At 55.4% G+C, this 27,205-nt stretch overlaps 2 protein-coding genes across 3 annotated transcripts in view; one reads left to right on the forward strand and one right to left on the reverse strand.

The window, feature by feature from the left end:
- Window positions 1-2,190, forward strand: part of emc4 (ER membrane protein complex subunit 4) — a 58,923-nt gene extending 56,733 nt beyond the window's left edge. For both annotated transcript variants that reach the window (XM_070866647.1, XM_070866648.1), the window contains exon 5: window positions 319-2,190. In XM_070866647.1, the coding sequence (XP_070722748.1) occupies window positions 319-354 (36 nt within the window). In that variant the 3' untranslated portion in view covers window positions 355-2,190. The remainder of the gene's footprint in view (window positions 1-318) is intronic.
- A 2,862-nt stretch (window positions 2,191-5,052) lies between these two features.
- LOC139235695 (uncharacterized) overlaps window positions 5,053-27,205 on the reverse strand; it is a 72,359-nt gene continuing 50,206 nt past the window's right edge. The window contains exons 11-15 of the mRNA XM_070866734.1: window positions 26,145-26,268; window positions 11,765-12,347; window positions 8,958-9,085; window positions 7,589-7,693; window positions 5,053-6,620 (exon numbers count right to left, since the gene is read on the reverse strand). Of these exons, the coding sequence (XP_070722835.1) occupies window positions 6,486-6,620; window positions 7,589-7,693; window positions 8,958-9,085; window positions 11,765-12,347; window positions 26,145-26,268 (1,075 nt within the window). The 3' untranslated portion in view covers window positions 5,053-6,485. The remainder of the gene's footprint in view (window positions 6,621-7,588; window positions 7,694-8,957; window positions 9,086-11,764; window positions 12,348-26,144; window positions 26,269-27,205) is intronic.

The raw sequence follows: 27,205 nt of genomic DNA on the forward strand, positions 1-27,205 counted from the left end.
GGAGTTAGATGTGGCCCTTACCCCGAAAGGGATCAGGGGGTATGGAGAGAAAGCAGGAATGGGGTACTGAAGTTGCATGATCAGCCATGATCATATTGAATGGCGGTGCAGGCTCGAAGGGCCGAATGGCCTACTCCTGCACCTATTGTCTATGTTTCTAAGACAGAGTTTTTGGGCATCGAGGGATATGGGGACAGTGCAGGAAAGTGGAGTGGAGATCAATAATCAGCTGCGATCCTATTGAATGGCGGAGCAGGCTCGAGGGGCCGCGTTGCCGACCGCTGCTCCTAATTCTCGCGTTCTTGTGTCCTCACGCAGAGGGTGGAGTACACAGGCGGGGGTCTGATCCTGTGACGCTCGCAGAGACACAGCCCCCCCGAGGAGCGTCGATGCCAGACCTGGTCACCTGTACCCGCGTTCAACCTGGGACCTGGCTTCTTCCCGTTAACCAGCCCCGCGCGGAGAGAGAGACCTGACTCCTGTACCTGCGGCTGATGTCGGAGGGGCTGAATGTGTCGGCGGGAGGTTCGCATGTGTTTATACGTTGTATTGATGAAACGATTGTTCCCCCACCCTCCCCCACGAGTCCGCAGGTGGTGAGGGGGACCCTGAATCGCAGAAAGGCCTCATTTTCCAGCTGATCTCGGTCTCTCTCTCTCTCTCTCAGCCCCCTTGAGACAGAAGCGCGTGTGTCTGTTTGAGAGGGGAGAGCGAGAGAGACTGACTGAGCCAATCAGGCGGCTGTGGCTTCGAGTCCCGGTAAGCCAAGGCCGACACTCCCGCTGCCCGCACTGAGCGGGAGCCTCCACTGCACTGTCGGAGGTGCTGTCTTTTGGACAAGACGTTAACCCTAGGGCCCTTCCCCACCTCCTTCGTCTGCTCTCTCGGGTGAACGTAAAAGATCCCAAGGCCCCCCCCGACGGAACAAGAGCGGGATGGGGGAAGGGGAGTTCTCCCCAGGTGTCCTTTGACCCGATACTTAGCCTTCAACCAACATCACCCAAAAATAGGTTCTCTGGCCACTCGTTGCAGTCTGCTTTGTGGGATCTTGCTGTGCACGCTATGGTTGCCCACAGAATAGCGTGCTGGGGCTGCATTGCAAAAATACCTCATTAAAAGAAAGAACTTGCATTGCTGTAGCCGCCTTTCAGCTCGTCCCAAAGCGCGGTTACAGCCAATGAAGTACTTCTGGAGTGTAGTCACGGTTGCAACGTGTGGGAAACGCGGCAGCCAATTTGCGCACAGCAAGCTCCCACAAACAGCAATGTGTGATAATGACCCAGATAATCAGTTTTTTTTTTTAAACGGTTATGTTGATTGAGGGATAGATATTGGCCCCAGGACACCGGGGGGGGGGGGAAAAGAACTCGCTTGATGTTCTTCGAAACAATGCCGTGGGATCGTTTACGCCCGCCTCAAATTGTCGCGGCAAACTCTCGGCCTCGGGGTTATTTGTCCGAGCTGCCGTCCACGAGTTAGCTCCCAGCCCCTGTTGCAGTCCCAGCCCGCCGTGGGTCTCTCTCCTCTCAGAGTCAGAAGGGGGGGGTGGGGGGGTTGGGGGGGGGGGGTTCGAGTCTCCTAATCCACGGCCACCACTCCCGGTACCTGTCGTGACATTCGCTCCAAAGTCGGCCTGAATTTATCCCACCGCCCCACAATCCGGTTATCGCTTTACTTATTGACGGCGTTCAAATTCTTGTTTCTCACACATTGCCCTGACGGTGACTGGCCACTCACTGGGTGCGGTGCTTGTCCCCTTTAAGAGAGCCACTGTGTTCGGAGACAGTCGTTGGTGCTGCCCCTTTAAGGGTTGCGTCGGTGGCCCTTCCCCTCCCCTTTAATCAGCCCGTTGTGATTTATTTTACTGGCGTAAAGCCCATCTGGCCTGCCAAGGTAGCGTGGTCACACGCGATCCGACCTTTAAACCTCCATCGTCAGTGCTCCAGAATCACCCCTGCACAGGCTCATGCAGGTCCCCGAAAGGTCAGGGGGAAATGGCTGAGGTGATTCTCTTACCCCCCCCCACCTCCCCCCTTCCTGGGAGACTGCAGGGGTGGACCTGGGCAACCAATCGATGCCATTGACCAAATAGTCACCCAAGGGTCTCGGCCCGAGTTAGATTCTGCAGCAAAGAAAATTAAATGTCTTTTCAATTCGACCACAGTTGTGAAATAAAAGAGTTTTATCAAACTCGGCTCTCCGTGCAATGCCTCTGATTTCAGTGACACACACCAGCTTACGAGTAAAGAAGTCTTGACACAATAATACAGGTGAGACCGCACCTGGAGTATTGTGCACAGTTTGGGTCTCCTTACCCAAGGAAGGATACACTTGCCAGAGAGGGAGTGCAGCGAAGGTTCACCAGACTGATTCCTGGGACGGGGGGGATTGTCCTATGGGGAGAGATTGATCAGACTGGGCCGATATTCTCTGGAGTTTAGAAGAATGAGAGGTGATCTCATTGAAACACACAACATTCTTACAGGGCTCGACAGGGTAGATGCAGGGAGGGTGTTTCCCCCCCGGGCTGGGGAGTCTAGAACCAGGGGTCACACAGTCTCAGGATAAGGGGTCGGCCATTTAGGACTGAGATGAGGAGAAATTTCTTCACTCAGAGGGGGGTGAATGTTTGGAATTCTCTGCCCCAGAGGGCTGTGGAGGCTCAGTCTTTGAGTATATTCAAGGCCGAGATGGATAGATTTTGGGATACGAAGGGGAACCAAGGGATTATGGGGACAGTGGAGTTGAGGTTGGAGATCAGCCGTGGTCTCATTGACATCGAAGGACTGAGTGGCCCCGCTCCAGCTCGTCGTACGTGCTCAAGTCCTCCCACCTCGCATTCACGTTCCATCTCGGGACCTCCAAACTCTGGACCATCCTCGCCTCTCCCGCCACCCGTAATTCAGGTTAGCTGACTTGTCTCCTAGTTGTACACTTCATCACACGCCCTCCCTTCTATCGTAGCCCTTCATCCTGACTTCCACCGGTGAACACCCTTACTCCCTCAATATTTAGATTCTCTCTCCGTCCTTGGCCTCCTGCACTGTTCCAACCAAGCCCAAGGAACAGCTCTTTCGTTGAGGCACTTTACAGCCTCCTGGACTCAACGTCGAGTTCAATCATTTCAGAGCGTAACCTCTGCCCTTATTTTGCCCCCTTTGGTGCTCCTTACGAACCTGTTCATTTCGAACGTTCGCTAGTTGCTGACAAAGGTTCATCGACCTGAAACATTAACTCTGTTTCTCTCTCTCTCTCTGACCCGCTAAGATTCCCAGCATTTCCCCTTTTCATTATTTCAAGATTCCAGCATCCGCAGTATGTTTGCTTTTGGTAGCAGGGCGGTTGGTTCTGTTACTCGGCTGGGGCCGGGACTAATAATTCACGAGACCAGAATTCAAAAAAAAAAAAAAAATCACACCTTGGCAGTTTGCGAACTTGAATTCCGTTCGTAAAACAAAAACATGTGGCATTTAAAAAAGCTGGAGTCAGTACAAGTGACCGAACCCAGCAGATGGTCATAAAACCCCCCCCCCAAACTGGTTCACGAATGACATTGGAAGGAAATTTGCTGTCCTTACCCGCTCTGGGCCTATACGTGACTCCAGTCTTGCACCAATGCGGTTGACTTGGAAAACATAGAAATTTACAGCGCAGTAGGAGGCCATTTCGGCCCATCGTGTCTGCGCCGGCTGACTGACAAAGAGCCGCACGTCCCTTCTTAGCTGAAGAGAGACCAGCGAACCCATCTCAAACCCGCTACAAAAAATAAGTCACCCCGCAGAACTGCAGCGGTTCAAGGGGTCAGCTGACCACTGCCAGTTTCTCGAGGGCAATGAGGGGAATGGACAATAAATGCCAGAGATGCCCACATCCCGAGAATGAATGAATAAATAAATAAATGTATTCTCCGACTTTCGCCTTTCTTGTTTTGGACGAGGTGGGTTGAAGTTTGAACGCGTTGCAAGAAACGTAATCCTGTTTCCACCTCTTCGGCGCGCTTGCGTGAACCACAGCACAGGTTCGAGTACAGCTTCCCTGACACAATCTCCGGTCGCCAGAGGGTGAAAGGTCAATGTCTGACCCCTTACCCAGTCCCCCAATCAGAGAGCAGAGACCTCTGGAGTGGGATTTCCAATTCAAGATTTCTGAGCCCGCGGCCTCAATCCTCAACGCAAAAGCGAGCAGAGGGGAACATAGCAGGAGTCGGCCATTCGAGCCCGCTCCGCCATTCAATAAGATCACAGCTGATCTTTAACCTCAACTCCGCTTTCCTGCACTGTCCCCATATCCCTGGATTGAGGGCCGTGAATCTGTAGAGGCTGGTCCATTGAATATATTAAAGGTGGAGATAGATTTTTGGACAATAAGTGAGTAAAGGGTTATGGAGAGCGGACAGGGAAGTGGAGTTGAGGCCAGGATCAGATCAGCCGTGATCTTATTGAATGGCCCACTCCTTCTAGTTCTTACGATTCCCTTAATATCCAAAAATCTACCGATCTCGGCCTTGAATATACTCAAAGACTGAGCCTCCACTGCCCTCTGGGGTAGAGAATTCCAAAGATTCACCACCCTCTGAGTGAAGAAGTTTCTCCTCATCTCAGTCCTAAATGGCCGACCCCTTATTCTGAGACTGTGTGACCCCCTGGTTCTAGACTCCCCAGCCCGGGGGAAAACACCCTCCCTGCGAATACCCTGTCAAGCCCTGTAAGAATTGTGTCTGTTTCAATGAGATCACCTCTCATTCTTCTAAACTCTCGAATATCGGCCTAGTTTACTCAATCTCTCCTCATAGGACAATCCCCCCCCATCCCAGGAATCAGTCTGGTGAACCTTCGCTGCACTCCTTCTCTGGCAAGTGTATCCTTCCTTAGGTAAGGAGACCCAAACTGTGCACAATACTCCAGGTGTGGTCTCACCAGGGCCCGATATAATCGCAAGAAGACATCTTTACTCAAATCCTCCTGTGATAAAAGGCCAACATACCATTTGCTCTCTGAACCTGTTGAGGGGGCCCGGCCTTGGGGCAGATTCGAAGCACAGACAATACGTGGCTGATGTAATTCCTTTTATTTAATGATTATTGCGGTCACACGCTGTAAATCGCGCATGCGCTGCAGTGCATCTGATCCACGTTAAATCACGATCAGAGTAAAGCTCGCTCGCTCCCCGCTATCTCCCCGATAAAAGCGGAGCACGAGATATAAGCTGTGCGGGGCTCAGGAATACCAGCATCGCCTCCCGCCCGGCAGGGATCTGCTCACACACCCAAGACCGAGGGGAGCGGGATGGGCCCTAGGCTCTCCCTGCTCCTTGTGGGAGAACCGCACTGGGAAGGAGATTCGGACAATGGGAGAGATTAGAGGGAGAAAATCTCCTGTTACGGGCGAGATCAGCAAAGCATCAATTTAAATATTGAGGTTATTTACCTTTTAAAAAAAAAAAGAATAAGCGGCATTTCAATTAACCCACAGCCCTGACTTCATGAAGGACGTGTTAACTAAGAAGTGTCTAAACCCACCACCCGCTATATGCCCTCCTTCATTTGGAGGCAATCTGCCCGCGAATTCAGAAAAACAACACAAAATATTATTGTCTAACCCCGTGTTAAAATAGGTCCCGAGGGAGAGAGCCCCTCTGTAAAGGGGGTCCCTGAGGGAGAGAGCCCCTCTATTAAGGGGGTCTCTGAGGGAGAGAGCCCCTCTATTAAGGGGGTCTCTGAGGGAGAGAGCCCCTCTATTAAGGGGGTCCCTGAGGGAGAGAGCCCCTCTGTAAAGGGGGTCCCTGAGGGAGAGAGCCCCTCTATTAAGGGGGTCTCTGAGGGAGAGAGCCCCTCTATTAAGGGGGTCCCTGAGGGAGAGAGCCCCTCTATTAAGGGGGTCTCTGAGGGAGAGAGCCCCTCTATTAAGGGGGTCCCTGAGGGGAGAGAGCCCCTCTGTAAAGGGAGTCCCTGAGGGAGAGAGCCCCTCTATTAAGGGGGTCTCTGAGGGAGAGAGCCCCTCTATTAAGGGGGTCCCTGAGGGAGAGAGCCCCTCTATTAAGGGGGTCCCTGAGGGAGAGAGCCCCTCTATTAAGGGGGTCCCTGAGGGGAAGAGCCCCTCTGTAAAGGGAGTCCCTGAGGGAGAGAGCCCCTCTATTAAGGGGGTCTCTGAGGGAGAGAGCCCCTCTATTAAGGGAGTCCCTGAGGGAGAGAGCCCCTCTATTAAGGGGGTCCCTGAGGGGGAGAGCCCCTCTGTAAAGGGGGTCTCTGAGGGAGAGAGCCCCTCTGTAAAGGGGGTCTCTGAGGGAGAGAGCCCCTCTATTAAGGGGGTCCCTGAGGGGGAGAGCCCCTCCTGGTGTGTAAACGGGACACATGTATTAGTTATTCCAATGGCAGTCGGCTGCAGTCCATCGCCCGTGCGTTCCCCTCCCCCGAGGGGGCGGGATTGTAGGGTCGGGCGGCCGTGTTGTTCCTGGCGGCGCTCCTCTGCTCCCGGGGCTGGGCGGCTCTAACCGTCGGCAGGGCGGCCGTTCCAGCGCAGGAAGTAGACGTTACCAGCGGAGTCGCCGCAGACCCCCACCCCGGGGGAGACGGGATTTGCCTCGAGGCACAGCACCGGGGCCTGGCAGGTGAAAAGACCCACCTGTGGATGAAAGACAGAGAACATGTGTTAGCTACTGGGGGGGGGGGGGGGGGGGAAAGAGAGGGGGGGAGAGAAAGAGGGGGGAGGTGGAGAAGAGAGAGAGACGGGGGGGGAGAGAAAGAGGGGGGGGGGTGGAGAAGAGAGAGAGACGGGGGGGAGAGAAAGAGGGGGGGGGGTGGAGAAGAAAGAGAGACGGGGGGGAGAAGAGAGAGACGGGGGGGAGAAGAGAGAGGGGGGGGAGAGAAGGGGGGGAAGAGGAAGAGAGAGGGGGGGAAGAAGGGGGGAAGGGGAAGAGAGAGGGGAAGGGGAAGAGAGAGGGGGGGAAGAGAGAGGGGGGAGAGAAAGAGGGGGGGGGAGAAGAGAGGGGGGGGGAGAGAAAGAGAGAGGGGGGGAAGAGAAAGAGGGGGGGAGAAGAGGAGAGGGGGGGAGAAACAGAGAGGGTGGGAAGAGAAAGAGAGATGGGGGGGGAAGAGAAAGAGAGAGGGGGGGGAAGAGAAAGAGAGAGGGGGGGGAGAGAAAGAGAGAGGGGGGGAAGAGAAAGAGGGGGGGAGAAGAGGAGAGGGGGGGAGAAGAGGAGAGAGGGGGAAGAGAGGGAGGGAGGGAGGGGAGAGGGGGAGAGGGCGGGGGGAGAGAGGGAGACGAATGGAGACCGAGCGCAGGGAGAGGGAGAGAGAGAGAGAGAGAGAGTGTGGGGAGAGAGAGGGAGAGAGAGTGTGTGGGGAGCGAGAGGGAGAGAGAGTGTGGGGAGAGAGAGAGTGGGGAGAGAGAGAGGGAGAGAGAGTGTGGGGAGAGAGAGAGGGAGAGAGAGTGTGGGGAGAGATAGAGGGAGATCAGAGACTGAATGTGATCAGAGAGAGAAGTAGGGAGGGACAGAATGACAACGTAGGATTGAAGACGGAGTGTGCATCAGTCCAGAGCAGAGGAAATGCGGGCAGAAGTAACACGGAGGGAGAATGTGCGGAGTTTACCTGTTTCAGGGACTCGCGATCCCACAGTCGCACCGTTTGGTCCAACGATGCCGTCACTATGAGGTCATTCGTCTCAGTCACTGCAGTCACCCTATCAGAGTGAACCTGGACACAGAACAGCAACAGAATATTCTTAACAGCAGAGCGAGGTAATGCAGGGTAAAGCTCTGTCTACACTGTCCCATCAAACACTCCCAGGGCAGGTACAGCACGGGGTTAGATACAGAGTAAAGCTCCCTCTACACTGTCCCATCAAACACTCCCAGGGCAGGTACAGCACGGGGTTAGATACAGAGTAAAGCTCCCTCTACACTGTCCCATCAAACACTCCCAGGGCAGGTACAGGGGGTTAGATACAGAGTAAAGCTCCCTCTACACTGTCCCATCAAACACTCCCAGGGCAGGTACAGGGGGTTAGATACAGAGTAAAGCTCCCTCTACACTGTCCCATCAAACACTCCCAGGGCAGGTACAGCACGGGGTTAGATACAGAGTAAAGCTCCCTCTACACTGTCCCATCAAACACTCCCAGGGCAGGTACAGCACGGGGTTAGATACAGAGTAAAGCTCCCTCTACACTGTCCCATCAAACACTCCCAGGGCAGGTACAGGGGGTTAGATACAGAGTAAAGCTCCCTCTACACTGTCCCATCAAACACTTCCAGGACAGGTACAGCACGGGGTTAGATACAGAGTAAAGCTCCCTCTACACTGTCCCATCAAACACTCCCAGGGCAGGTACAGCACGGGGTTAGATACAGAGTAAAGCTCCCTCTACACTGTCCCATCAAACACTCCCAGGGCAGGTACAGGGGGATAGATACAGAGTAAAGCTCCCTCTACACTGTCCCATCAAACACTCCCAGGGCAGGTACAGGGGGTTAGATACAGAGTAAAGCTCCCTCTACACTGTCCCATCAAACACTCCCAGGGCAGGTACAGGGGGATAGATACAGAATAAAGCTCCCTCTACACTGTCCCATTAAACACTCCCAGGGCAGGTACAGGGGGTTAGATACAGAGTAAAGCTCCCTCTACACTGTCCCATCAAACACTCCCAGGGCAGGTACAGCACGGGGTTAGATACAGAGTAAAGCTCCCTCTACACTGTCCCATCAAACACTCCCAGGGCAGGTACAGCACGGGGTTAGATACAGAGTAAAGCTCCTTCTACACTGTCCCATCAAACACTTCCAGGGCAGGTACAGCACGGGGTTAGATACAGAGTAACGCTCCCTCTACACTGTCCCATCAAACACTCCCAGGGCAGGTACAGCACGGGGTTCGATACAGAGTAAAGGGGCCCCCTCCCGACAGTCCCACCCCTAACTCCCGAGGGTGAATCTCTCGGGACCTTCCCTGCTGTTACCTGTTTGCGGGTCCAGTTGGAAAGCTCGCGGCCGTGCTGCTCGATCGTTTCCTCCGGCGGGACGGCGGTCGGATCCCACGCCGAGCGCCACAGCCTTCCCCGGGAGTCCGCACAGAGCATCGAACGTGCTGGAGGAAGAGGAAGCGGAGGAGGGGAGGGTTATTCCCGGCAAATGCCAGCTGGGGGGGGGGGGGGGGTGGGAAACATTGTCTGAAAACACACGGACTAATCTGGGAACGACATGCAACGGGGCTGCCTGAAAGCTCGGTGGGAGCAGATGCAATGGTGCCTTCGAAAAGGCAACATTCGCCGGGCGCTGGGGGAAAAACTGCAGTGAGACTAACTCGGTGGCTCTTTCAAAGAACGGATTTTCGGCTCCGTGTTTTAGCGCCCCGGAGCGCCGATCGTGGCGGGGGTGGGGGCGGGACGTTGTGGGCGGGCGGTCAGCCTCCAGCGCCCCCGCGGCGAGCCTCGGGGTCGGGTTTAGTGGCGGGGCCGAGCAGCACCGCGGGAAGAGCTGCCCCCGGTGTGTGACACCGGCGTGAGTTTGGACTCTTGGCCGACTTGTCCGCCCCGCCCCCTGCAGTGAACGCCGGGGAAATCGGGCCGGTACCAACCACCATCCCGACAGCGGAGAGGTCAGTCATGGACTCCTGAGGTCAGTGCGATTGTTTTTGCGATTTGTGTTGGGGAATGTTTTTGTGTGTGGGGGGGGGGGGTTTACGATTCCACCCACCCCCTCACACCCACCCCCCCCCACGCCGGCCGTCTCTCGGGGCGCTCCCGGCCCCTGCTCTTTAGCTCGGGAGTTTCCCATCCCAACGCCCCGAGAGGGGTGTACAACCCCCTTCCTGACTCGGGGCCCAGCCGCCCAAACTCACTCACTCACTCGGGCGCAAACTGCTCCCCGGGGTTGCAAACCTTACCGCACTCCCCTCCTCCCTCTCCCACCATTACCGCCCCGAAATCAGCAAAGCCGGAAATCCAGCCCTCTTTTAAGTACAGAGCTCACCAGACAGTACAAGCCAGAGTCGGCCTTTGAAATATGTATCCAGATGCAGCACAAGAGGCTGCCATTTGTCCCAGCATGCCTGCCCCCAGCTCTTCGAAAGAGCGATCCAATTTGTCCCACTCCCCTGGTCCTTCCCCATAGTCCAGCAAACGTTTCCTTTTCAAGTGTTGGGAAGCAGAATCGGAAGGTCACTTATTACAGTAGCGATTGGAGCCCCCCTACTCTTGCTGCCCACACCTGTCGAGGATCACCGAACTAAATGGGGGGGGGGTGGTGGGGGAGGGGGATCGAGCCTTGAGCCTGGGCTCTTCCTGTTGAGTGTGTGCGTCTCAGTGACAATTGTTGTCGTGGTGTTGATTTTTTTCCCCACACCTGGAGTACTGCGTGCAGTTTTGGTCTCCGTATTTAAGGAGGGATATACTTGCATTGGAGGCAGTTCAGAGAAGGTTCACTCAGTCGATTCCGGAGATGAGGGGGTTGACTTATGGGGAAAGGTTGAGCAGGTTGGGCCTCTACTCATATTGGAGTTCAGAAGAATGAGAGGTGATCTTATCGAAACTTACAAGATAATGAGGGGGCTCGCCAAGGTGGATGCAGAGAGGATGTTCCCACTGATGGGGGAGACTAGAACTAGGGGGCATGGTCTCAGAATAAGGGGCCGCCCATTTAAAACTGAGATGAGGAGGAATTTCTTCTCTCAGAGAGTGGTATTCACTGGAGTTCAGAAGAATGAGAGGGGATCTCATAGAAACGTTTAGAATCCTGACGGGTTTAGACAGGTTCGATGCAGGAAGAATGTTCCCGATGTTGGGGAAGTCCCAGAACCAGGGGTCACAGTCTAAGGATAAGGGGTAAGCCATTTAGGACCGAGATGAGGAGAAACTTCTTCACCCAGAGAGTGGTGAACCTGTGGAATTCTCTACCACAGAAAGTTGTTGAGGCCAATTCACTAAATATATTCAAAAAGGAGTTAGATGTAGTCCTTACTACTCGGGGGATCAAGGGGTATGGCGAGAAAGCAGGAATGGGGTACTGAAGTTGCATGAACTCATTGAATGGCGGTGCAGGCTCGAAGGGCCGAATGGCCGACTACTGCACCTATTTTCTATGTTTCTATGTGTCTAAATCTGTGGAATTCCCTGCCCCAGAGAGCTGTGGAGGCTGGGACATTGAATATATTTAAGGCGGAGATAGACAGATTTTTGAGCGATTAGGGAGTGAAGGGTTATGGGGAGCGGGCGGGGAAGTGGAGCTGAGTCCATGATCGGATCAGCCATGATCGTATTGAATGGCGGAGCAGGCTCGAGGGGCCGAATGGCCGACTCCTGCTCCTGTTTCTGATGTTCTCATTTCCTGCCCTCCTTTCGAATCTACCAGCGGGGCTTCAGACCAAACACAAAAGATTTCTCGCGGGGGAAAGCGGCCGGGAACAGAATCAGGCGCGATATCCAGACCGGATGTGCTCGAATTCCCCCCCCCCAAAAAAAAGTGCTGCCAAATCGGATCGAGCACAGTGGACGTTGGTAGTTGAATTGAGAGGCTTGGCTGCTCCCTCCAAACAAATGGCAGGGCACCAGGCAAGCACTGTGCCGAAAGGAAAGGACGCTGAGCTAAAAGATACTTGTTTCTGTCACAACCAGGTAGCCCGAGGGTGAAAGGTCTGACCCACTGAGAGGAGAACTTCACCCCGTTGTCCGGGGCTGGATTTGAGGCGGATCCTGAGGGGCGCACCCCAGACCGACCCGGCGCGCGACGCGGCCTCATCTTGGAACGGTAGAGGCGGTTCCGACCTTACCTCCGCCCGGAGTTGTGCCGGACTCCTTGACCACGGTTAGCCATACCGAGGTGTCAACCGTCTCCTCGCTCTCCGGGCCCCAGGGCAGGACGTCGAAGGAGTCGTAGTCGCTCAGTTCGTCCGCCAACTCATCCGATTCCGTATCCTCCTCATCGTCCTCCTCCCCCTCCGTATCGTGTCCCTCCTCCCCCTCCGTATCGTGTCCCTCCTCTCGCTGCGTATCGTGTCCCTCCTCTCGCTGCGTATCCTGTTCCTCCTCCCCCTCCGTATCGTGTCCCTCCTCCCCCTCCGTATCGTGTCCCTCCTCCCCCTCCGTATCGTGTCCCTCCTCTCGCTGCGTATCCTGTTCCTCCTCTCGCTGCGTATCCTGTTCCTCCTCCCCCTCCGTATCGTGTCCCTCCTCCCCCTCCGTATCGTGTCCCTCCTCCCCCTCCGTATCGTGTCCCTCCTCTCGCTGCGTATCCTGCTCCTCCTCTCGCTGCGTATCCTGTCCCTCCTCCCGCTGCGTATCCTGCTCCTCCTCTCGCTGCGTATCCTGCTCCTCCTCTCGCTGCGTATCCTGCTCCTCCTCCTGTTGCGTATCCTGCGGGCAAACACAAAGCCAACCCTTAGCGAGAGTCCGGTAATATCTCCCCACCGCCCGCCCACTTTCCCCGTCCTTGCTTACAAATCCCTCCGCGACTGCGTCCAAGTGTGTCTCGCCCGACCGACCCGCCTTGGTACAGTGCACAATCGACTATTCCAACGCTCTCTGACCGGCCTTCCCCCCCCCACCCCCCCGCCCCCTCTGTGAAATTCAGCTCGACCAAAACTCGGCTGCCCCCCGTGTCCTAACTCGCACCGAGTCCCGCTCACCCATCACCCCCCCTGTGCTCACTGCCCCGTGTCCTAACTCGCACCGAGTCCCGCTCACCCATCACCCCCTGTGCTCGTTGCCCTCGTGTCCTAACTCGCACCGAGTCCCACTCACCCATCACCCCCTGTGCTCGTTGACCCCATGTCCTAACTCGCACCAAGTCCCGCTCACCCATCACCCCCTGTGCTCACTGCCCCGTGTCCTAACTCGCACCAAGTCCCGCTCACCCATCACCCCCTGTGCTCGCTGACCTGTACTGGCTCCCGGTTAAGCAACGGCTCAATTTCAAAACTTCCATCCTTGTTTACAAATCCCTCCATGGCCCTCACCCCCTCCCTATCTCTGTAATCTCCTCCAGCCCCACAACCCCCCAAGATCTCTGCACTCCTCTAATTCTGCCCTCCTGAGCATCCCTGATTATAATCGCTCCACCATCGGTGGCCGTGCCTTCTGTTGCCTGGGCCCCAAGCTCTGGAACTCCCTCCCTAAACCTCTCCCCCTCTCTACCTCTCTCTCCTCCTTCAAGACGCTCCTTAAAACCTGCCTCTTTGACCAAGCTTTCGGTCACCTGCCCTAATATCTCCTTATGTGGCTGGGTGTTAAATTGATCTGTTTGTCTTATAACACTGCAGTGAAGCTTGGGACGTTAAAGGCGCTATATAAATACCCGTTGTTGTTATTTGCATTTCTCCAATGCCTTTCATGACGTCGGGACAATACAACCAATTTTTACAGTCGTCACATAGAAACATAGAAAATAGGTGCAGGAGTAGGCCATTCGGCCCTTCGAGTCTGCACCACCATTCAACAAGATCATGGCTGATCATTCCCTCAGTACCCCTTTCCTGCTTTCTCTCCATGGCCCTTGATCCCCTTAGCCGTAAGAACATAATAAGAACATAAGAATTAGGAACAGGAGTAGGCCATCTAGCCCCTCGAGCCTGCTCCGCCATTCAACAAGATCATGGCTGATCTGGCCGTGGACTCAGCTCCACTTACCCGCCCGCTCCCCGTAACCCTTAATTCCCTTATTGCTTAAAAATCTATCTATCTGTGACTTGAATACATTCAATGAGCTAGCCTCAACTGCTTCCTTGGGCAGAGAATTCCACAGATTCACAACCCTCTGGGAGAAGAAATTCCTTCTCAACTCGGTTTTAAATTGGCTCCCCCCGTATTTTGAGGCTGTGCCCCCCTAGTTCTAGTCTCCCCGACCAGTGGAAACAACCTCTCTGCCTCTATCTTGCCTATCCCTTTCATTATTTTAAATGTTTCGAAAAGATCACCCCTCATCCTTCTGAACTCCAACGAGTAAAGACCCAGTCTACTCAATCTATCATCATAAGGTAACCCCCTCATCTCCGGAATCAGCCTAGTGAATTGTCTCTGTACCCCCTCCAAAGCCAGTATATCCTTCCTTAAGTAAGGTGACCAAAACTGCACGCAGTACTCCAGGTGCGGCCTCACCAATACCCTGTACAGTTGCAGCAGGACCTCCCTGCTTTTGTACTCCATCCCTCTCGCAATGAAGGCCAACATTCCATTCGCCTTCCCGATTACCTGCTGCATCCTGCAAACTAACTTTTTGGGATTCATGCACAAGGACCCCCAGGTCCCTCTGCACCTCAGCATGTTGTAATTTCTCCCCATTCAAATAATATTCCCTTTTACTGTTTTTTTTCCCCAAGGTGGATGACCTCACATTTTCCGACATTGTATTCCATCTGCCAAACCGTAGCCCATTCGCTTAACCTATCTAAATCTCTGTGTCCTCTACACAACCCGCTTTCCCACTAATCTTTGTGTCATCTGCAAATTTTGTTACACTACACTCTGTCCCCTCTTCCAGGTCATCGATGTACATTGTAAACAGTTGTGGTCCCAGCACCGATCCCTGTGGCACACCACTAACCACCGATTTCCAACCCGAAAAGGACCCATTCATCCCGACTCTCTGCTTTCTGTAAGCCAGCCAATTCTCGATCCATGCGAATACATTTCCTCTGACTCCGCGTACCTTTGTAATGTGGGGAAACGCAACAGCCATTGTGCACACAGCAAGATCCCACAAACAGCATTTGATAAATGACCTGATCAAACAGGTTTTTGTTTTGTGAAGTGACATTGGTTAAGGGATAAATATCGGCCCAAGGGGGCCGGGGTGAAAAATCCCCCCCTCCCCCCGCCATACACTGTTGTCCTTCCAATCGGGGCCGTGGGATCTTTTCGGTCTACCCGAGATGGCAGACGGGAAACGTCTCATCCGAAAGATTTAAGCTGGAGACAGACACATCTTTGAAGGATAAGGGAGTGAAGGGTTATGGGGAGCGGGCGGGGAAGTGGAGCTGAGTCCATGATCGGATCAGCCATGATCTTATTGAATGGCGGAGCAGGCTCGAGGGGCCGAATGGCCGACCCCTGCTCCTATTTCATATGTTCTAATGTACCGGGGGCCCCCTCATCACCGGCATTGAGCGTGTTTGGTCCTGGATTATGGGGTCTCGAGTCTCGGGAGTGGGGGGCTTGAGTCCCGGGAGTGGGGGGCTTGAGTCTTGGGAGTGGGGGGCTTGAGTCTCGGGAGTGGGGGGCTTGAGTCTCGGGAGTGGGGGGCTTGAGTCCCGGGAGTGGGGGGCTTGAGTCCCGGGAGTGGGGGGCTTGAGTCTCGGGAGTGGGGGGCTTGAGTCCCGGGAGTGGGGGGCTTGAGTCCCGGGAGTGGGGGGCTTGAGTTTCGGGAGTGGGGGGGCTTGAGTCCCGGGAGTGGGGGGGCTTGAGTCCCGGGAGTGGGGGGCTTGAGTCCCGGGAGTGGGGGGCTTGAGTCCCGGGAGTGGGGGGCTTGAGTCTCGGGAGTGGGGGGCTTGAGTCTCGGGAGTGGGGGGCTTGAGTCCCGGGAGTGGGGGGCTTGAGTCTCGGGAGTGGGGGGCTTGAGTCCCGGGAGTGGGGGGCTTGAGTCCCGGGAGTGGGGGGCTTGAGTCCCGGGAGTGGGGGGCTTGAGTCCCGGGAGTGGGGGGCTTGAGTCCCGGGAGTGGGGGGCTTGAGTCCCGGAGTGGGGGGCTTGAGTCTCGGGAGTGGGGGGCTTGAGTCTCGGGAGTGGGGGGCTTGAGTCCCGGGAGTGGGGGGCTTGAGTCCCGGGAGTGGGGGGCTTGAGTTTCGGGAGTGGGGGGGCTTGAGTCCCGGGAGTGGGGGGGCTTGAGTTTCGGGAGTGGGGGGGCTTGAGTCCCGGGAGTGGGGGGCTTGAGTCCCGGGAGTGGGGGGCTTGAGTCCCGGGAGTGGGGGGCTTGAGTCTCGGGAGTGGGGGGCTTGAGTCTCGGGAGTGGGGGGCTTGAGTCCCGGGAGTGGGGGGCTTGAGTCTCGGGAGTGGGGGGCTTGAGTCCCGGGAGTGGGGGGCTTGAGTCCCGGGAGTGGGGGGCTTGAGTCCCGGGAGTGGGGGGCTTGAGTCCCGGGAGTGGGGGGCTTGAGTCCCGGGAGTGGGGGGCTTGAGTCTCGGGAGTGGGGGGCTTGAGTCTCGGGAGTGGGGGGCTTGAGTCCCGGGAGTGGGGGGCTTGAGTCCCGGGAGTGGGGGGCTTGAGTCCCGGGAGTAGCCGGCTTGAGTCTCGGGAGTGGGGGGCTCGAGTCCCGGGAGTGGGGGGCTCGAGTCCCGGGAGTGGGGGGCTCGAGTCTCGGGAGTGGGGGGCTCGAGTCTCGGGAGTGGGGGGCTCGAGTCCCGGGAGTGGGGGGCTTGAGTCCCGGGAGTGGGGGGCTCGAGTCTCGGGAGTGGGGGGCTCGAGTCCCGGGAGTGGGGGGCTCGAGTCCCGGGAGTGGGGGGCTCGAGTCCCGGGAGTGGGGGGCTCGAGTCCCGGGAGTGGGGGGCTCGAGTCCCGGGAGTGGGGGGCTCGAGTCTCGGGAGTGGGGGGCTCGAGTCTCGGGAGTGGGGGGCTTGAGTCTCGGGAGTGGGGGGCTTGAGTCCCGGGAGTGGGGGGCTTGAGTCCCGGGAGTGGGGGGCTTGAGTCCCGGGAGTGGGGGGCTTGAGTCTCGGGAGTGGGGGGCTTGAGTCCCGGGCGTGGGGGGCTTGAGTCTTGGGAGTGGCCGGCTTGAGTCCCGGGAGTGGGGGGCTCGAGTCCCGGGAGTGGGGGGCTCGAGTCTCGGGAGTAGGGGGCTCGAGTCTCGGGAGTGGGGGGCTCGAGTCCCGGGAGTGGGGGGCTTGAGTCTCGGGAGTGGGGGCTTGAGTCTCGGGAGTGGGGGGCTTGAGTCCCGGGAGTGGGGGGCTTGAGTCCCGGGAGTGGGGGGCTTGAGTCCCGGGAGTGGGGGGCTTGAGTCTCGGGAGTGGGGGGCTTGAGTCTCGGGAGTGGGGGGCTTGAGTCCCGGGAGTGGGGGGCTTGAGTCCCGGGAGTGGGGGGCTTGAGTCCCGGGAGTAGCCGGCTTGAGTCTCGGGAGTGGGGGGCTCGAGTCCCGGGAGTGGGGGGCTCGAGTCCCGGGAGTGGGGGGCTCGAGTCTCGGGAGTGGGGGGCTCGAGTCTCGGGAGTGGGGGGCTCGAGTCCCGGGAGTGGGGGGCTTGAGTCCCGGGAGTGGGGGGCTCGAGTCTCGGGAGTGGGGGGCTCGAGTCCCGGGAGTGGGGGGCTCGAGTCCCGGGAGTGGGGGGCTCGAGTCCCGGGAGTGGGGGGCTCGAGTCCCGGGAGTGGGGGGCTCGAGTCCCGGGAGTGGGGGGCTCGAGTCTCGGGAGTGGGGGGCTTGAGTCCCGGGAGTGGGGGGCTTGAGTCCCGGGAGTGGGGGGCTTGAGTCTCGGGAGTGGGGGGCTTGAGTCTCGGGAGTGGGGGGCTTGAGTCTCGGGAGTGGGGGGCTTGAGTCCCGGGAGTGGGGGGCTTGAGTCCCGGGAGTGGGGGGCTTGAGTCCCGGGCGTGGGGGGCTTGAGTCTTGGGAGTGGCCGGCTTGAGTCCCGGGAGTGGGGGGCTCGAGTCCCGGGAGTGGGGGGCTCGAGTCTCGGGAGTAGGGGGCTCGAGTCTCGGGAGTGGGGGGCTCGAGTCCCGGGAGTGGGGGGCTTGAGTCTCGGGAGTGGGGGGCTTGAGTCCCGGGAGTGGGGGGCTTGAGTCTCGGGAGTGGGGGGCTTGAGTCCCGGGAGTGGGGGGCTTGAGTCCCGGGAGTGGCCGGCTTGAGTCTCGGGAGTGGGGGGCTTGAGTCCCGGGAGTGGGGGGCTTGAGTCTCGGGAGTGGCCGGCTTGAGTCTCGGGAGTGGGGGGCTCGAGTCCCGGGAGTGGGGGGCTTGAGTCTCGGGAGTGCGGGGCTCGAACCCACGACCTCCAGACTCCAAGACGCGGGTGAGAGACCCACCGCGACACTGACGCGTGCGGAGGCCCTGTTGCACTTGGGACCCTCGGCTGAGGGGCCCCATTCTTCACGTGTGAGCCATTGGCAGGATATTCTTCTGCGGGAGGAGGCATCTCCCCCAAGCCTGGCTTCAGCCAATCACCACGCACCTTTCAGTAGGGGTCCCAGGATTGTCTCCCCCTCCCCCGCCCCTCAGACCGCTTCCCCATACGGAATGCTTGCCTTTATTAGCCGAGGCATAGAATATACAAGAGCTGGATGGGGGGTGGGGGGGGGGGGGGGCGGGTTATGCTTGAACTGTATAAAACACTGGTTAGGCCACAGCTGGAGTACTGTGTGCAGTTCTGGTCACCACATTACAGGAAGGACGTGATTGCACTGGAGAGGGTGCAGAGGAGATAGACGAAGGAGTTGAGTGTAATATCTCCAAGTTTGCAGATGACACTAAGCTGGGTGGCGGTGTGAGCTGCGAGGAGGACGCTGAGAGGCTGCAGGGTGACTTGGACAGGTTAGGTGAGTGGGCAAATGCATGGCAGATGCAGTATAATGTGGCTAAATGTGAGGTTATCCACTTTGGTGGCAAAAACAGGAAGGCAGAATATTATCTGAATGGTGACAGATTAGGAAAAGGGGAGGTGCAACGAGACCTGGGTGTCATGGTACATCAGTCATTGAAGGTTGGCATGCAGGTACAGCAGGGGGTGAAGAAGGCAAATGGTATGTTGGCCTTCATTGCGAGGGGATTTGAGTACAGGAGCAGTGAGGTCTTACTGCAGTTGTACAGGGCCTTGGAGAGGCCTCATCTGGAATATTGTGTTCAGTTTTGGTCTCCTAATCTGAGGAAGGACACAGAAACATAGAAACTAGGTGCAGGAGTAGGCCATTCAGCCCTTCTAGCCTGCACCGCCATTCAATGAGTTCATGGCTGAACATGAAACTTCAGTACCCCATTCCCGCTTTCTCACCATACCCCTTGATCCCCCGAGTAGTAAGGACTTCATCTAACTCCCTTTTGAATATATTTAGTGAATTGGCCTCAACTACTTTCTGTGGTAGAGAATTCCACAGGTTCACCACTCTCTGGGTGAAGAAGATTCTCCTCATCTCGGTCCTAAATGGCTTACCCCTTATCCTTAGACTGTGACCCCTGGTTCTGGACTTCCCCAAAATTGGGAACATTCTTCCTGCATCCAACCTGTCCAAACCCGTCAGAATTTTAAACGTTTCTATGAGGTCCCCTCTCACTCTTCTGAACTCCAGTGAATACAAGCCCAGTTGATCCAGACTTTCTTGATAGATCAGTCCCACCATCCCGGGAATCAGTCTGGTGAATCTTCGCTGCACTCCCTCAATAGCAAGAATGTCCTTCCTCAAGTTAGGAGACCAAAACTGTACACAATACTCCAGGTGTGGCCTCACCAAGGCCCTGTACAACTGTAGCAACACCTCCCTGCCCCTGTACTCAAATCCCCTCGCTATGAAGGCCAACATGCCATTTGCTTTCTTAACCGCCCGCTATACCTGCATGCCAACCTTCAATGACTGATGTACCATGACACCCAGGTCTCGTTGCACCTTCCCTTTTCCTAATCTGTCACCATTCAGATAATAGTCTGTCTCTCTGTTTTTACCACCAAAGTGGATAACCTCACATTTATCTACATTATACTTCATCTGCCATGCATTTTCCCACTCACCTAACCTATCCAAGTCACTCTGCAGCCTCATAGCATCCTCCTCGCAGCTCACACTGCCACCCAACTTAGTGTCATCCGCAAATTTGGAGATACGACATTTAATCCCCTCGTCTAAATCATTAATGTACAATGTAAACAGCTGGGGCCCCAGCACAGAACCTTGCGGTACCCCACTAGTCACTGCCTGCCATTCTGAAAAGTACCCATTTACTCCTACTCTTTGCTTCCTGTCTGACAACCAGTTCTCAATCCACGTCAGCACACTACCCCCAATCCCATGTGCTTTAACTTTGCACATTAATCTCCTGTGTGGGACCTTGTCGAAAGCCTTCTGAAAGTCCAAATATACCACATCAACTGGTTCTCCTTTGTCCAGTTTACTGGAAACATCCTCAAAAAATTCCAGAAGATTTGTCAAGCATGATTTCCCTTTCACAAATCCATGCTGACTTGGACCTATCATGTCACCATTTTCCAAATGCGCTGTTATGACATCCTTAATAATTGATTCCATCATTTTACCCACTACTAAGGTCAGGCTGACCGGTCTATAATTCCCTGCTTTCTCTCTCCCTCCTTTTTTAAAAAGTGGGGTTACATTGGCTACCCTCCACTCGATAGGAACTGATCCAGAGTCAATGGAATGTTGGAAAATGACTGTCAATGCATCCGCTATTTCCAAGGCCACCTCCTTAAGTACTCTGGGATGCAGTCCATCAGGCCCTGGGGATTTATCGGCCTTCAATCCCATCAATTTCCCCAACACAATTTCCCGACTAATAAAGATTTCCCTCAGTTCCTCCTCCTTACTAGACCCTCTGACCCCTTTTATATCCGGAAGGTTGTTTGTGTCCTCCTTAGTGAATACATTCTTGCTATTGAGGCAGTGCAGCGAAGGTTCACCAGACTGATTCCCGGGATGGCAGGACTGACATATGAAGAAAGACTGGACCGACTAGGCTTACACTCACTAGAATTTAGAAGAATGAGAGGGGATCTTGTAGAAATTTATAAAACTCTGACGGGACTGGACAGGTTAGATGCAGGAAGAATGTTCCCGATGTTGGGGAAGTCCAGAATCAGGGGTCACAGTCTAAGGATAAGGGGTAAGCCATTTAGGACCGAGATGAGGAGAAACTTCTTCACCCAGAGAATTGTGAACCTGCGGAATTCTCTGCCACAGAAAGTTGTTGAGGCCAGTTCGTTAGACATATTCAAAAGGGAGTTCGATGTGGCCCTTACGGCTAAAGGGATCAAGGGGTATGGAGAGAAAGCAGGAAAGGGGTACTGAGGGAATGATCAGCCATGATCTTATTGAATGGTGGTGCAGCTCGAAGGGCCGAATGGCCTACTCCTGCACCTATTTTCTATGTTTCTATGTTGCCTGGACTGGAAAATTTTAGCGATGAGGAAAGATTGGATAGGCTGGGTTTATTTTCTTTGGAACAGAGGAGACTGAGGGGAGACCTGATTGAGGTGTATACAACTATGAGGGGCATGGATAGAGTGGATAGGAATGACATTGTGAGGAGGACACAAAAAATCTGCAAAGGGATATAGGCAGGCTCAGTGAGTGGGCAAAGATTTGGCAGATGGAGTATAATTTAGGAAAATGTGAGGTTATCCACTTTGGCAGAAAAAATAGAAAAGCAAATTATAATTTAAATGGGGAGAGATTACAAAATGCTGCAGTACAGAGGGACCTGGGGGTCCTTGTGCATGAAACACAAAAAGTTAGTATGCAGGTCCAGCAAGTGATCAGGAAGGCCAATGGAATGTTGGCCTTTATTGCAAAGGGGGATGGAGTATAAAAGCAGAGAAGTCCTGCTACAACTGTGCAGGGTATTGGTGAGGCCACACCTGGAGTACTGCGTGCAGTTTTGGTCTCCGTATTTAAGGAAGGATATACTTGCATTGGAGGCTGTTCAGAGAAGGTTCACTCGGTTGATTCCGGAGATGAGGGGGTTGACTTATGGGGATAGGTTGAGTAGGTTGGGCCTATGCACATTGGCGTTTAGAAGAATGAGAGGTGATCTTATCGAAACATATATGATAATGAGAGGGCTCGACAGGGTGGATGCAGAGAGAATATTTCCACTCATAGGGGAAACTAAAACTAGGTCTTAGAATAAGGGGCCGCGCATTTAAAACTGAGATGAGGAGGAATTTCTTCTCTCAGAGTGTTGTAAATCTGTGGAATTCTCTGCCCCAGAAACCTGTGGAGGGCTGGGTCATTGAATATATTTAAGGCGGAGATAGACAGATTTTTGAGCGATTAGGGAGTGAAGGGTTATGGGGAGCGGGCGGGGAAGTGGAGCTGAGTCCATGATCGGATCAGCCATGATCTTATTGAATGGCGGAGCAGGCTCGAGGGGCCGAATGGCCGACTCCTGCTCCTATTTCTTAGGTTGTTATGACCTATTTCCCTTAGAGGAGGGGCCAACAACCAGGGGGCAGAGATTTAAAGTAATTGGTAGGAGGTTTAGAGGGGATTTGAGGAGATTTGAGGGGATTTGAGGGGAAATGTCTTCACCCAGAGGGCAGTGGGAGTCTGGGGTGGAACTCACGGCCTGAAAAGGGGGTAGAGGCAGAAACCCTCACCACATTTAAACAGTACTTGGATGTGCCCCTGAGGTGCCGTAACCCACAGGGCTACGGACCGAGAGCGGGAAAGTGGGATTAGGCCGGGTAGCTCTTGGTCGGCCGGCGCGGACACGATGGACCGAAGTGGCCTCCTTCCGTGCTGTAAATGTCTCATCATTCTCCGATTTCCCTGCCCCCATCCATCAGAGGAGCCCTTCATTCTCCGTCCGCACCCCCCCCACTCCGTGTCTGGGACTGGATTTGACCCCATCTCAGAGGGTGAAAGGTCAACATCTGACCCACTGACCCCAGCCAGTCCCCCATCATAACATAAGAAACAGGAGCCTGCTCCGCCATTCAATAAGGTCACGGCTGATGTCCCATCTCAACTCCACCTTCCTGCACTGTCCCCATATCCCTCAGCCTTGAATATACTCAACATCCAAGCATCCACAGTGGCTGGAAGAATAGCAACACATATATATATTTTTGTTAAATGCAGACCAATGTTGAAGACTGAGCCTCCACAGCCCTCTGGGGCAGAGAGTTCCAAAGATTCACCACCCCTCTCTGAGTGAAGAAATTCCTCCTCATCTCCGTCCTAACTGGCCGAGCCCTTATCCTGAGACTGTGTGACCCCCCCCACCCTGGTTCTAGATTCTTCAACCAGAGGAAACAACCTCTCAGCATCTCCCCCCATCGGAATTGTGCATGCTTCAAAGAGATTACCCCTCACAGTCTTCGCAACTCCAGAGATTATAGGCCCATTCTGCACAGCCTCTCATCCCACGTATCAACCTCGTGAACCTTTGTATCACTGTCACCAAGGCAAGTATATCCTTCCTCAGACCAAGGAACCAAAACTGTGCACAGTACTCCAGGTGTGGTTTCTCCAAGGCCCTGTACAATTGTAGCAAGACTTCCTTACTTTTGTACTCCAACCCCCTTGCTATAAAGGACAAATCGAATTGCTTGCTGTACCTGCATGCTTACTTCCTGTGTTATCTGTACAAGGACACCTACATTGTTCTGAACACCAACATTAGTTTCTTTGCATTTGTAAAATATTCCATCTTCCTCTCCTTCCTCCCAAAGTGAGTAACCTCACATTTTCCCACATTAAATTCCATCTGCCACTTTATTGCCCAGTCACCTAACCTGTCTATATCTCTTTACAGATGCTGCGTGTTCTTCTCACAGCTTACTGTCCCACCGAGCTTTGTATCGTCAGCAAGCTGGGATACACTGCACTCCGTCCCTTCATCTCGCTCATTAATATAGATTATAAATAGCTGAAGCCCCAGCACTGATCCCTGTGGCACCCCACTAGTATCTCGGTCATTAATATAGATTGTAAATAGCTGAAGCCCCAGCACTGATCCCTGTGGCACCCCACTAGTATCTCGGTCATTAATGTAGATTGTAAATAGCGGAGGTCCCAGCACTGATCCCTGTGGCACCCCACTAGTATCTCGGTCATTAATGTAGATTGTAAATAACTGAGCCCTCAGCACTGATCTCTGTGGCACCCCACTAGTATCTCGGTCATTAATGTAGATTGTAAATAACTGAGCCCCCAGCACTGATCCCTGTGGCACCCCACTAGTATCTCGGTCATTAATGTAGATTGTAAATAACTGAGCCCTCAGCACTGATCTCTGTGGCACCCCACTAGTATCTCGGTCATTAATATAGATTATAAATAGCTGAAGCCCCAGCACTGATCCCTGTGGCACCCCACTAGTATCTCGGTCATTAATGTAGATTGTAAATAACTGAGGCCCCAGCACTGATCCCTGTGGCACCCCACTAGTATCTCGGTCATTAATGTAGATTGTAAATAACTGAGCCCTCAGCACTGATCTCTGTGGCACCCCACGAGTATCTCGGTCATTAATATAGATTGTAAATAGCTGAAGCCCCAGCACTGATCCCTGTGGCACCCCACTAGTATCTCGGTCATTAATATAGATTGTAAATAGCTGAAGCCCCAGCACTGATCCCTGTGGCACCCCACTAGTATCTCGGTCATTAATGTAGATTGTAAATTGCTGAAGCCCCAGCACTGATCCCTGTGACACCCCACTAGTATCTTGATCATTAATATAGATTGTAAATAGCGGAGGTCCCAGCACTGATCCCTGTGGCACCCCACCAGTATCTCGGTCATTAATATAGATTGTAAATAGCTGAGGCCCCAGCACTGATCCCTGTGACACCCCACTAGTATCTCGGTCATTAATATAGATTGTAAATAACTGAGCCCCCAGCACTGATCCCTGTTACACCCCACTAGTATCTCGGTCATTAATATAGATTGTAAATAGCTGAGGCCCCAGCACTGATCCCTGTGACACCCCACTAGTATCTCGGTCATTAATATAGATTGTAAATAGCTGAGGCCCCAGCACTGATCCCTGTGACACCCCACTAGTATCTCGGTCATTAATATAGATTGTAAATAACTGAAGCCCCAGCACTGATCCCTGTGGCACCCCACTAGTATCTCGGTCATTAATATAGATTGTAAATAGCTGAAGCCCCAGCACTGATCCCTGTGACACCCCACTAGTATCTCGGTCATTAATATAGATTGTAAATAGCTGAAGCCCCAGCACTGATCCCTGTGGCACCCCACTAGTATCTCGGTCATTAATATAGATTGTAAATAACTGAGCCCCCAGCACTGATCTCTGTGGCACCCCACTAGTATCTCGTTCATTAATATAGATTGTAAATAGCTGAGGCCCCAGCACTGATCCCTGTGGCACCCCACTAGTATCTCGTTCATTAATATAGATTGTAAATAGCTGAGGCCCCAGCACTGATCCCTGAGGCCCCAGCACTGATCCCTGTGGCACCCCACTAGTATCTCGGTCATTAATATAGATTGTAAATAGCTGAGGCCCCAGCACTGATCCCTGTGGCACCCCACTAGTATCTCGGTCATTAATATAGATTGTAAATAGCTGAGGCCCCAGCACTGATCCCTGTGGCACCCCACTAGTATCTCGGTCATTAATGTAGATTGTAAATAACTGAGACCCCAGCACTGATCCCTGTGGCACCCCACTAGTATCTCGGTCATTAATATAGATTGTAAATAACTGAGCCCCCAGCACTGATCCCTGTGACACCCCACTAGTATCTCGGTCATTAATGTAGATTGTAAATAACTGAGCCCCCAGCACTGATCCCTGTGGCACCCCACTAGTATCTCGGTCATTAATATAGATTGTAAATAACTGAGCCCCCAGCACTGATCTCTGTGGCACCCCACTAGTATCTCGGTCATTAATATAGATTGTAAATAGCTGAAGCCCCAGCACTGATCCCCGTGGCACCCCACTAGTATCTCGGTCATTAATATAGATTGTAAATAGCTGAGGCCCCAGCACTGATCCCTGTGGCACCCCACTAGTATCTCGGTCATTAATATAGATTGTAAATAGCTGAGGCCCCAGCACTGATCCCTGTGGCACCCCATTTGTATCTCGGTCATTAATATAGATTGTAAATAGCTGAGGCCCCAGCACTGATCCCTGTGGCACCCCACTAGTATCTCGGTCATTAATATAGATTGTAAATAGCTGAAGCCCCAGCACTGATCCCTGTGGCACCCCACTAGTATCTCGGTCATTAATATAGATTGTAAATAGCTGAAGCCCCAGCACTGATCCCTGTGACACCCCACTAGTATCTCGGTCATTAATATAGATTGTAAATAGCTGAGGCCCCAGCACTGATCCCTGTGGCACCCCACTAGTATCTCGGTCATGAATGTAGATTGTAAATAGCTGAAGCCCCAGCACTGATCCCCGTGGCACCCCACTAGTTGCAGCCTGCCAACCGGGGAATATCGTTCATCATTCCCTGGGGGATATGACCCCCTGAATCATTCAGTGCTTGTGCCTGTCCGGCTCTGGCTCCCCACTCCTGGCCCTTACCTCGGTCGATGGTTTGTCGGATTTCCCCACGGCCACCAGTGAGGTCTGTCGTGGGCCTTCCACCATCAGCAGCGAGCCGTCACTCCTCTCGATAACGCGCGAGTAGAGGCAACAGAAGTAGCCACTGCAAGGAAGAGGGGAAGGTGACAGAGGGTCGTAGAGGGGAAGGTGACAGAGGGTCGAAGAGGGGAAGGTGACAGAGGGGTGAGGCAGGGTGGGCGGGGCGAGGCAGGGCGGGGGGGGCGGGGCAGGGCGGGGGGGGCGAGGCAGGGCGGGGGGGGCGGGGCAGGGCGGGGGGGGCGAGGCAGGGCGGGGGGGGGCGAGGCAGGGCGGGGGGGCGAGGCAGGGCGGGGGGGGCGAGGCAGGGCGGGGGGGGCGAGGCAGGGCGGGGGGGGCGAGGCAGGGCGGGGGGGGGCGAGGCAGGGCGGGGGGGGGCGAGGCAGGGCGGGGGGGGGTGAGGCAGGGCGGGGGGGGGGTGAGGCAGGGCGGGGGGGGCAGGCCGGGGGCGAGGGGCAGGGCGGGGGGGGGCGAGGCAGGGCGGGGGGGGGCGAGGCGGGGCGAGGCAGGGCGGGGGGGGGCGAGGCAGGGCGGGGGGGGGCGAGGCAGGGCGGGGGGGGGCGAGGCAAGGCGGGGGGGGCGAGGCAGGGCGGGGGGGGGCGAGGCAGGGCGGGGGGGGCGAGGCAGGGCGGGGGGGGGCGAGGCAGGGCGGGGGGGGCGAGGCAGGGCGGGGGGGCGAGGCAGGGCGGGGGGGCGAGGCAGGGCGGGGGGGGGTGAGGCAGGGCGGGGGGGGGGGTGAGGCAGGGCGGGGGGGGCGAGGCAGGGCGGGGGGGGGCGAGGCAGGGCGGGGGGGGCGAGGCAGGGCGGGGGGGGCGAGGCAGGGCGGGGGGGGGGGCGAGGCAGGGCGGGGGGGTGGTGAGGCAGGGCGGGGGGGGCGAGGCAGGGCCGGGGGGGGGGGGGGCGAGGCAGGGTGGGGGGGGGCGAGGCAGGGCCGGGGGGGGGGGGGGGGGGCGAGGCAGGGCCGGGGGGGGTGGGTGTCGAGGCAGGGTGGGGGGGGGCGAGGC

The sequence above is a fragment of the Pristiophorus japonicus genome, chromosome 23 (genome assembly GCF_044704955.1).
Source record: "Pristiophorus japonicus isolate sPriJap1 chromosome 23, sPriJap1.hap1, whole genome shotgun sequence".
Lineage (NCBI taxonomy): Eukaryota > Metazoa > Chordata > Chondrichthyes > Pristiophoridae > Pristiophorus > Pristiophorus japonicus.